The 11,052-nt window shown below is 38.5% G+C and overlaps 2 protein-coding genes across 2 annotated transcripts; both read left to right on the top strand.

Annotated features, from left to right (window-relative positions):
* Positions 1-989: 989 nt before the first annotated feature.
* On the top strand, positions 990-6,678 carry tmtops3a (teleost multiple tissue opsin 3a). Its single transcript, XM_026145146.1, has 4 exons — positions 990-1,464; positions 2,040-2,368; positions 5,373-5,606; positions 6,224-6,678. Exons 1-4 carry the CDS (start codon positions 1,080-1,082, stop codon positions 6,434-6,436), a joined length of 1,161 nt encoding a protein of 386 aa, XP_026000931.1. The 5' UTR covers positions 990-1,079; the 3' UTR covers positions 6,437-6,678.
* Positions 6,679-8,391: 1,713 nt separating this feature from the next.
* On the top strand, positions 8,392-9,934 carry cd40lg (CD40 ligand). The gene is made up of 4 exons (XM_026145161.1): positions 8,392-8,726; positions 9,071-9,098; positions 9,198-9,299; positions 9,403-9,934. Exons 1-4 carry the CDS (start codon positions 8,529-8,531, stop codon positions 9,768-9,770), a joined length of 696 nt encoding a protein of 231 aa, XP_026000946.1. The 5' UTR covers positions 8,392-8,528; the 3' UTR covers positions 9,771-9,934.
* The last annotated feature ends 1,118 nt before the right edge of the window (positions 9,935-11,052 follow it).

Here is an 11,052-nt window from a genome sequence, read left to right as displayed (position 1 = left end):
GGGAAATGAGGGAAAATCAACTTGGTAGATTCAATACACAATTATTAGTGTTTTGAAAGTGCACAAGTAAAAGTACAAACATTAAATAAGTAAACATATGAATGAAATGTAAATATAATTTGCTTTGTAAACATCATTAACACATTTGTTTATCAATTGAAATATACATTTATTTCTACACTTTACAGAAATATATGTTTTTAGTCATGTGATGCTTTTGAAAGCATTAAAACCATTAGCAACAGATTGCAACAAAAGACCTTTAAAAGCACACTTTTAAAAGAAAAATTATATAGTTTCAGGTCGATAGTAAATTCAAAGGATACTGTGAGGCACGGGATTACAGAGAGTCGGTGAGAGCATTTGACATCGATTAATGGAATTTAAATGGGGTGCGCTAGGATGGTCAGAAGGTATTATTGAACTGGTAAAGGAAGGTGCAAAAAGAAAATGCTGAACAAGTGTGAAACTTTCTTTGTGGCGACTTTCTGTGTGCCCTACAGTTTGCAGAAGTCTGGCACAGGAAGCAACAATGAATACGAAACGCACAGCTTAGCAAAATCGTGCAACAAAGTCTGGTTTCCTGGAGCGGAACGCCAAAGCAATTTATTCCAAGCTGTCCATAAAATTAGAACGTTATTTTGGACAATCATTTATATCCGCCATGAAAAACGATCAAACCCAATGGAAATACGGGTAATTACGCGAGTCTGAATCACGTTTCACAAGCTCAGCACAGCGTCCTAAAAGGCATTGTGATTGCGACTGGGGAGCTGTAACTTTGGGTGATTTATTCCATTTAAACAGGCAATGTTAACCAAAAGGGCTGATTATATTAAACTAGGGAGACTCTTAGAAAGAAAGAAAAAACAACAACAACAAACAGTCTGTGTGGCAGAGGGAGAGAATGGGGGTAGTTGCATATATTGGAGTGCAAGAATTGCACGTCTTAGGTCTCTTCACACTCTCATACTTGTGTTACACCAGCTCCCACTGCGCGTAAAGCTGCGGTCCACCGGGACTTTGTTATCTTGTGTGTGTCCAGCTGTTCGTCAGCCTTTATCTCCGGTGTCACTGCCATGGTCGTGTACGTACACGACTGGAATTTCAGTACCACTGACAGCTCCCTCTCCAGCTCCAGCATCAATACAGACAAAGCGCTTTGGGGCTCCACGGTTCCCCACAGCCCCGGTGGGCTGAGCCGGACCGGCCATACGGTGGTGGCAGTATGCCTCGGCTTTATTTTAGTGGCAGGAATCCTCAGCAACTTTCTCATTCTGCTCATTTTCGCAAAGTTTCGGTCCCTCTGGACGCCCATCAATCTCATCCTGTTGAACATCAGCCTAAGTGACATTCTCGTGTGCGTTTTCGGGACACCGTTCAGTTTTGCTGCCAGCCTGCACGGGAGGTGGCTAATTGGAGAGTACGGCTGTAAGTGGTATGGATTTGCCAATTCCCTCTTTGGTGAGTAACTGCATGAGGAGTAGTATTTTTCCCTGTTTACCCTTTAAACTCAAATAATTATGACCGCGGTGTCTCGTTTCAGAAGTAGTGGGAGAGCAGAGTAAATGATGTCATTTATTCTAGAAACATAAAAATGTAATAAACTTAAATTAGAAGCACTTCAAACCTCTGAGTTTTAAGGCTTTCAAACGAAATTAATAATTACAGGGGGAAACAGATCTTTGTTAATTAGCTTGACTTTAATTAAGTTAAAGAACTCTATAGGAAAATACAGGAACACCTGTGTCTTAAGAAATACTTTTCCCCCTTTGCTGCTGGGGTTGCATTTACTTTCTCCTTTTTAAGTATAATATAAAATATATAATCTTTTACACAGCTGCTTTACATAAAGCCAATAACCTACTTTTCTCCACAATTATGGACAGTACCATCATTATAGACTCTACAACATGCAAAACGTGGCTTTATGAAGGGATCGTAAAAGCTTTAACCAGCCTGAGGTGCTGCAAGGGCAAGTGGCCTCTGATGATTAAATCTAAAGTACTCTTTTCATTTCTCCACTCCTGCTTCAACAGGGATTGTGTCCCTTGTGTCCTTGTCTCTTCTATCGTATGAGCGCTACACCACCGTTCTCCATTCCTCTCAGGTTGATGTCTCAGACTTCAGAAAGGCCTGGCTGTTTGTTGGAGGCTCTTGGTTCTACTCTCTCTTTTGGACATTGCCTCCCCTCCTCGGTTGGAGCAGCTATGGACCAGAGGGTCCTGGTACCACTTGCTCCGTCCAGTGGCACCTCCGCTCACCCTCCAGCATCTTGTATGTGTTGTGTCTCTTCATCTTCTGTCTGCTGCTGCCCCTTCTGCTCATGCTATATTCTTATGGAAGAATCCTGATGGCCATTAGGAGGGTGAGTTCAGAGATACATGAAGAGTTTCACCACATCTTTTGGGACGATCACACAAGACAAAGAGAAAACCATGCAACCACGTACAGTGCTACCATGTCATTTTTAGTTGTTTATTTATGTGTAAGTAAATCATAAGTCATCTGTATATTCATCAGAATTTTATGATTTATAATAGTAAGATAACGAATCCGAAAGCAGATGGCAGAACAGAGTTCAAATTACATTCATCGAAATTTACACGAGTGTGAAATCTGCTTTTGCTTATGTCTACCACATTTTGTCTATTTTTTCACAGTAACTACCCTGAAGGACTAAGATCTTGAATACTGGAATTCTTGTGACATAAGGTCGGATTTTAGAGGTTAACAAGAGACTGAGTTCTATTAAAATTTGATCATGAGTTTTTGAGGTAATTCCAAGGAAAATCAAGTTGGATAAGCTAGCAATTCATCAATGAGGAGAAAGAAGGGACCATGTATAAGGGGCAAGTGTTGGGTTGAATCTGTCTTTGTCTTTACTGTCTTAAGGACAGTAAAACCAAGCCCAGTTTATAGCGACCCATGCCTTTAGGTCACCGTATCACCATCTTTGTTATGGATACATATAGATAAATAACTGGTAATTAAGAGTTTCTTGTTAGTGTTGGGTTCTTCCCACTCCTTGCTTGTACTGCTTCTATCACCAAATGCTCTAGAAGGTTTTTGTAGATCATGGTACCAACTTGTTGCTATTGGATACCTGTCATTATATAAGCACTTCCGTTTTTTAAGCTTGATGCACCCAAGAGGCTGAGCAGAAAGCGGCTTTGCAGACTTGATCACTGTAGCAGCGAACTGGGGCTCAGCTGCATCAACTCAGAGCCCAACCATCAGCTATTTTTAGAGAGTTGGCAATCTGTCTGAGGAACCGTCTCCTGGCTTCTCAAAACTTGAACCAACAGATCAGAAAGAGAAGCGCCATATGCATCAGCACTGTCGGTGTGGGTCAAACCTGTGTCTTTTCTATATTCTTAACTAACAGCATCCCATTTAAAGAGCGAGAAGTCATGTTGCATCAACATATTTTATGTTGTAGTTCAGTCCCAAAGGAATGGAATTCAATTCATTTTTTTATATACAGAGACCAAGTTCATAACAATAGTTTCCTTATATATCAAGGTAAACAGAGTCATAGTGTCGGCATTAGAGGAAAAAACAACAACAATCTTCTGAGTATGAGCAAGCAAAAGTGACAAAGAAGAACTCAGGGTGAGATGATCATCTATTCCCACTGCATGAGAGGTAAGGGAAAGGAGAAGATAAAAGAGAAGCACATAGAGATACAAAGACAAATCAAACTGTGGCAGGCAGTAGGGAAAACCATTTCACCATCATAATCAGCAGGTAGCTCGATTTAGGAGAGAGAACAGAGAATAGAAGGTCAGTCATGCAGAAGTGACCACAGTTATTACATGAGGGAGGTTTGTTCAGACAGAGCAGTGAGGGCCATGATCTAATCCTATATAGCAAGAAGTGTAATTGAGTGTATGAGAGATAAGCAGTAATTTGACAGATGGGGTAGATTTTCTTCTCTGTGAGGCCTCTTTCACAAGCCAGACATGCTCATTTATTCATAAATCACCATGACAAGCATCACGGTGGTAATTACATACGGAGGTGGGCACATGAAATCAATACTGACCGGTGAGATGCTGCTGTAACCACTTGCTTTATGATTTATCTGAAAAACAAAACAAAACAAAAACAAATGTGATGAAACGTATCTGGGCATGTAATGTGGTCATACTGCTTCTGACCAAGATCTAAAAACATGGCATCTGTTTTTAGCCCCTTCTGATTATCACACATCGGACATATTCTGCTGATCCAGCAGTCATTCATAACAGGTTGTCATTATACCTAGAATCTGATTGATTTAGGATTTTTAAGACTAATACCTATACTGATATTTGGACATGTAACAATTTGGTATTCCAAAATTTCAGTCTTTTTTTTCTCTTTCAGACATACACAACACAAACATGTTCCTCTAACATTTGCTGTATGTATTTATTTGCTCATTTATGCTTTGTCCACTATAGTGTTTGTGGCATTTTACACACACGTGCCAACAAGGAAGTTACAGAGCGCCCTGAGGTGGACAAACCATGCAACGTTAACACGCATAATGTGGTCAAAGCATCTCATAAAAAATATATTAAAAAGTTAAAAAATCATAGAAATTATAAATTTATATATTTATGATATCTCCCAAAACTATCTGTTGGGCTTCAACTATAGCTAAGGGTTAAATTGATACTATTTTTGAACAAATCAAACACATATAATTAATATTATATTATGATATTATGGGGATCATGGGATCCTCACTGATCCTCTTGAAGTCTGACCAATATACTGGAAACAAAGTATCCTTGATATCTTTTCATATGCATACTATTTTCTGAGTGTATTCATTTTGTTTTTATGAAATATCCTTTAAAATTGATATTTTAATTTTTGTGAGCAATACAACCATCACTTACAGCTCACTAACTTGCTGTGCGCTTTAAACTTCACTTCGCTGCTTTTAAGAAGTGGAGCTGGTTCAAGTAACGGTTCTTGTTGACTTGTTATTAATGTTTATATTATACCGTATATTTGGATTTTAAAAAAACACTTTCAGTGAAGATTTATTCTTCACTTGAGTAGGAAATCACCTGTGTACTGTCAACTCTTCATAATACCACATGAGGGCACCAAAGACACAGATTTTTTAAATGCTACATACTGCAGTGCAAAGTGTGGATTTTAGTAATCAGTTGATAGATAGCTTATGTAAGCAAATTATTCACACAAAATAAAATGTGTTGGGACTGAAATAAAAGAGCATATGCAAGAGGCACGAAAAGCCTATTAGTGGACCTGAAAAAGCCTAAGATTCTTAGAGACACAAGCAAAACACATGAATTTTCTGGTGTCTTTACATCTATACCTCTTATTCTCCTTCTCTCTCACATCTCCAGGTGGGAAAGATCAATCTTCTGGCAGCTCAGCGCAGAGAACGCCACATTTCGCTGATGGTTTTCTCTATGGTGTCCTGCTACATGCTGTGCTGGATGCCCTATGGCATCGTGGCACTGATGGCCACCTTTGGTGGGTCGGGGCAGGTGACTCCCATCACTAGTGTGATTCCTTCCATCCTGGCCAAGTTCAGCACTGTTGTCAACCCTGTTATCTATGTTTTCTTCAACAAACAGGTGAGAGTGAGGACATAACTGATAGACTGATAGGACTGCTGAGAAATGTCTGTATTTCAAATATCACTGCATACAATATACTAAAAGTATCTTGTCTAGACCAGTTTGTTATAAAAATGGAGTGGCATTGTGTCACTGACAGAGTTGAACACAATAGTTTTAACTGCAGCTCAGTTTCTGCAGCACCCAAGATGATATATGTTTTCAGTGTTTCTAATGAGACTCCTGAAGAGAATCTTTTTAAGATATTAAATTCAGAACCATTAATTGAAAAGCATTTTCGTTACTACTTTTTTATTTCAATGCCATGATTCTGATTATCCCATAATAGATAACATAGATAATACAGGGGTGTCATTTATTGTAAAGTAGGTCGATCCTTTGTCAAACTGATTATATGACGATGTTGCACGAACTTACACAATACTTCATTTTAGGGTCTAGTTTTCAAGGGTTAAATGTAAACCGTGGTTAAATGTATCCTAAATATAATGAACTGAACTTTCCAGGGAGATTTACCAGTGTTAAACTGAGCGCTCGACATGTCCTTTGATCTGCAAATCACTACTTATTGCGACTGACCATTCTATTCCATTCTCCACTATACTTTTGCACAGTTTTATAGATGTGTTTTGGCCTTCATGAAGTGCAAAGGAGAACCTGAGATTGTACAAGGAGAAGAGCACCGAACTCCGAGGACACAGTTGTCAGAATATTTCCATGTCCATAGGAAAGCTTCCCTCAGCTCCCCACAAGTCCAGATCCCCAGCGGCCCCAGAAACACTGTGCTCTGCAGCCGACATGTAGTTTATGTTCACTACACTCCATAAAAAAATTGTTTTTTTCAAATGACTGACTGAGAGTATTAAAATACCTTGTTGATATTAGAAGTCAGAGGAGAATGGTCAGACTGCTTTAAGGTGATAGGAAGGTACCAGTAACCATCATTACAACAAAAGAAAGTAGAAGAGCATCTGTAAATGCACAGCACATTGGACCTTACAGCAGATTGACTTCAGCAGTAGAAGATCACACAAGGTGCCACTGCTGTCATCTAAGAAGAGGAAACTAAGGCTACAGAACTGTACAACAGAAGATTGGAAAAATCTTGTCATCTGGTCTGATGAGTCTCGATTTCTGCTGCGACATTCAGTTGACGGAGTCATAATTTAGCAAAAACAGCAAACACATGGATCAATCCTGTGCTGGTGAAATAGTGATGTGGGAGATATTTTCTTGGCGTAATTCGGGATCAGCTGAGCAGGCTGCGCCTCAAATAACTGAAGCACTTCGAAAGTAAAAGGAGGTCTAACCTGGTCCTAGCAGTGTATATGAGTGCATGAGTGAATGAATGTCTTTAAAATTTTACACAAAATAAAATCATATTCCAATTTTCTTCAGTTTTTCCTCCGGACCGTTGACACACAAAAAACATGTGAAGACTCTGTACTGACATCATTTTAAAGTTAAAAATATTTTTTGAACCACTAGAGGAGGCAGTGGGCCGTTGTAAAGGATTTCTAAAACATTGAACACATTTCTTGTTTAGACAGCTGCATAAAAATAATCGTAACACTTTGTAGATGGTATATTACTGTATATTATTATTATTATTATTTTAAGTTTTTTTTTTTAAATTGCAGTCTTTTTATGAAATAAAGATCCAGCTTTTATCAAGAAACACTTGTACTGCGCACACTGGCAAATTTAACCTCCCCCTGATATTATTCACATTTACATGAGTCCAAAATGGAAAATAATTAGTGTGTATAAAACTGTGATAAAAGTCCCTGGGTAACTTTAACTCATATTAGGCTTTTAATCACGATCATTTATTGTAGTTGGTGTAAAAACTCTTTATTGTATATTTCCAGCCACTTGTTTTGGAGATGAAACATTCACTGTCTAATAGCGACTTACACAGGGACACGCTGCACTGTGCTGTATGCAGAACTCTGTAAGCAACTGTATGAACCCCACATTAAACAGTTTTCACTTTAGCTTAACCAACATGTGTGGGCTAAAAAAAAAAAAAAAAAAAGAGTCAATGGTTGGTCTCATTCCAGACAAATCCGCTACCACAACTAAGCACATTTCACTTATCCTGCGGTCGTTAACAGTGTTGTATATCTAAATGGACACGCCATGGTGTGAACTGTAGCCAGTAAACTCTCAACAGATTAGACTAAGTTTGAGTTTGGTCTGTGCATTCAGTTCGTCAACATGAATTAAAGTTAGGTTGAAGTTAAAAATTAACCAAAATTAACCACGATGATCCTGTGGTTACACAGCTAACTTTAATCTTTACTCCGGTGAACAATAGCACTAGTCTTTTGAAGGAATAGCTCAGTATACATAATGCCTTAGATATAGTGTTACGTTTGTCTGCTTCTGACATTTAGGCTGACCAGATAATTTCCAGATATAGTCTGCGAGAAAGATGTGAAAATAAATGGTGTGAAAATACTACTGAACTCTTAATATAGATCTTTGTGTCTCTGTGTGACTATGTGTGTGTGCCATGTGATATACAAGTACTTTAAAATACCTTTTAATGTTATAACAGCTTATATACAAAATTGAAACAGTTTATGGGGATTTGGTTTTGTGGGCCAAAAAAGTGAAAGTAGTGCCAGCTAAGTGCACAGGTTCACATAACAATCACATTACAATGTGCAGCATTATAGACATGCTATAGCTGACACAAAGGAAAATGCAGTGAGGGTTTTTTTTTTTTTAAACCAACATGCACACCACATGTATTCACCAAGTGACATTGCAAAGACATCTGCATGTCAAAGTACTGAGACCTTCCAGGAAGTAGTCAGACATAAACTCAGATGCTTGAGAGAGGAGCAGTTCAAAAGCGCATGGGATGTCACGGACGTCAGGCCTCTGCAGCTGTCACCGCTCCGCTCTATCATGATCAACACTTACCAGACCAGCCTGGCTCCACCACCGGTGCCTCCACGCAGCAGGTCCCAGCCGGTCCTCATCCCAGCTTCACTTCCATCGCAGGGCCACAACAAGGTTCTCGTCCGGTTCTTGGTTGGCGTAGTGGCGCTGCATTTATTGCTTTCACTTGCAGGATTCTTCTACCTGTACTACCATGAACATATGGTAAATCATTTTTTTTCTCATTCACTTTGGACCCATTGTATAAAACTGACAGCTTAAACAAAACCAAAATTAACAGTTAAACTCAAAATTCTGTTTTCTTCTTATTACATTTTAACATGACTATATACTAAAATAATTCAGCTTTATTTTAAAACAGGGAAGTTAAGTATGCAGAATTGGTTAGATCTTTTGGTTCACACATTTTTTATGCTGTGTGTAGTTTTACCTGGCTAATTTGACTGCATTTAAAAGATAGGAAATGCTGGCGAGGTGTGCTTATGAAAACCTCCCTTCAGTAAGTTCTTTTACCCATTTCTGATGTTCTACTTTTTTCTTCCCTACAGGAAAAACATTTCTCAGCAGAAGATAGAGGTATATTCAGTTCAATCAATAAATTTTATATATTAAATAGAAAATAAAAAGATTTAATGGCATTAATTTCTTTAAAAATTTGTTCTCTCTTTTTCTAAGATGGATTGCCCTCATCTCAAAAGCAGGAAATGGACAAACAGGACACCTTCTATAAAGCCTTAGCACGCATGGCAGTTAAGCGAGCTGAAGGAAAGAAAACACGTAAGAATATTACCCATTTTTTTTCTTTCAAATAAAAAAATGCAGTGACAAGTTATCAAAAATCTATTAATGAGTGTTTAATTAAACTTCTTTATCTCTCCAGCGGGTTGTCTTCAGTGGGACACGATGCACTCTGTTCTTAGAGGCATCAACTATTATGAACAGATTTGGCTGACTATTCCAGAGACTGGTTTTTACTACGTCTACTCCAGAGTGACCTTCTCCAAGGGCGATTCTACGATCCCACTAGCCAGCAAGGTCAAGCTGAGGAAGAACGAGGCAGATGAAAGTGAGGATGTAATGAAGGCCTACTGCTACCTGGAGAGCACAAAGAATCCTCACATGTGCACAGCCGCTCAGGGAGATCTGATCCTACTGGAGAAAGGAAACCAACTGAGTCTCTGGGTACAAGACCTCTCACTGGTGGACTATGAAGAAGGCGCAACAAGCTTTGGGATATACAAACTATAAGACTCATACATGGACACATGAATAGAAAAAAGCTGAAGAATGGGATCTCGTGGATTTATCTACAAAAACACTTTTGAATTGGCTGGCTCAAACATCTTCGTGGATTAGTTTGGATTTGAGAGACATAATTTATTACACCAGATATTTTTTTTTAGTTATTTTTGTTTTTGTATTGATTAGTAAAATGTTGTATTTATTGATGTAAATAGATTGTGAAATGAAACTAATATTTAATCTGAAACATTTATACTCTTCTCAGTTTTTCTTGCATCAACCTCACATCAGGAACGAGTTACATTTAAAGGACACGCACACATTACACTGAAACATCCAGACTAATGAACCACAGGCTTAGTGGTTTAAAGATGAAGGTGCCGAGGTTCTACGTGTATGAGTTACATTATCCCACCATGAGGTATATTTTCAAAACATTTTAAGTGGTCATAAGGAAACACCTTCGGGAATAAGTCCTAAAAACTGAATTTCCTTAATGTAATGATGGTTACTTTAACAGGTGTAAAAACACCAAGATTCATCACCAGTAAAACCCCTGATGCTTATCATGTTCTAGGTTAGTGTGCACCACTATGGTTTTCAATTTCTAGGACACAAACAAACCACAAAGAGAAGCTGCAGTTTCTCACATCGCCAAATGGGACCACTTAAGGTACAGGCTACCCACCAATTTCAGTGGTAAGAGAGGAAGCAAAGGACCGGTGGTTTAAGCAGAATTTCCAGTCTGCTGCATATTTATCATTTAAATTACCCCCCATGCAGCCAGTAGTTATTTTGATAAATGGGGTATGAACCTTCAGACTCTCAAAACATGCGGTGTACAATTCAAAAATCCAAAGTTCCCCACTTCAGTTTGAAATACAGTAATTCTTAAGGAAAACCATTAAATATAAAATACAGTTCAGACCATCCAAAGACCATTTAGCTTTTAGAGTTCAAACCTGAAGACTATTGCTCTCCAGTTCCGGGTGATTTTACTCTAACCTGTCTGGTGACTACGTTTTTTTTTTTTGTTTGTTTGGTTTTTTCAACTGTAACCTGTCTAGTGTAAGTTCTTTTTTTAATACTGTAAATGATGAGTAATATAAAATTCTACCAAACACCCTCAACACCTTAGACATAACAAAACCTACCACATTGTCACTGTCACAGTGGAGTACAAGAGCATGGAAAGTGTGAATCTCTATGGAGGTGTACAAAGTTGCAGAGGAGGTACATTCTTAGAGAATGTCATCTATTCTAGTCACTCATTCCATCCTGTTTCTCA

This window comes from Astatotilapia calliptera, chromosome 2, assembly GCF_900246225.1.
Source record: "Astatotilapia calliptera chromosome 2, fAstCal1.2, whole genome shotgun sequence".
NCBI lineage: Eukaryota > Metazoa > Chordata > Actinopteri > Cichliformes > Cichlidae > Astatotilapia > Astatotilapia calliptera.
The sequence above is the reverse complement of the archived record's forward strand: the minus strand, read 5'-3'. Positions and strand labels throughout refer to the sequence as shown.

Excerpts from the sequence above, each read along its gene's own strand:
- tmtops3a (XM_026145146.1), top strand. The coding sequence starts at position 1,080 with ATGGTCGTGTACGTACACGACTGGAATTTCAGTACCACTGACAGCTCC. Across the intron at positions 2,369-5,372 it reads TCCTGATGGCCATTAGGAGG|GTGGGAAAGATCAATCTTCT; the intron begins GTGAGTTCAGAG and ends TCACATCTCCAG. Across the intron at positions 5,607-6,223 it reads ATGTTTTCTTCAACAAACAG|TTTTATAGATGTGTTTTGGC; the intron begins GTGAGAGTGAGG and ends ACTTTTGCACAG.
- cd40lg (XM_026145161.1), top strand. The coding sequence starts at position 8,529 with ATGATCAACACTTACCAGACCAGCCTGGCTCCACCACCGGTGCCTCCA. Across the intron at positions 9,099-9,197 it reads TTTCTCAGCAGAAGATAGAG|ATGGATTGCCCTCATCTCAA; the intron begins GTATATTCAGTT and ends TCTTTTTCTAAG. Across the intron at positions 9,300-9,402 it reads AGCTGAAGGAAAGAAAACAC|CGGGTTGTCTTCAGTGGGAC; the intron begins GTAAGAATATTA and ends TTATCTCTCCAG.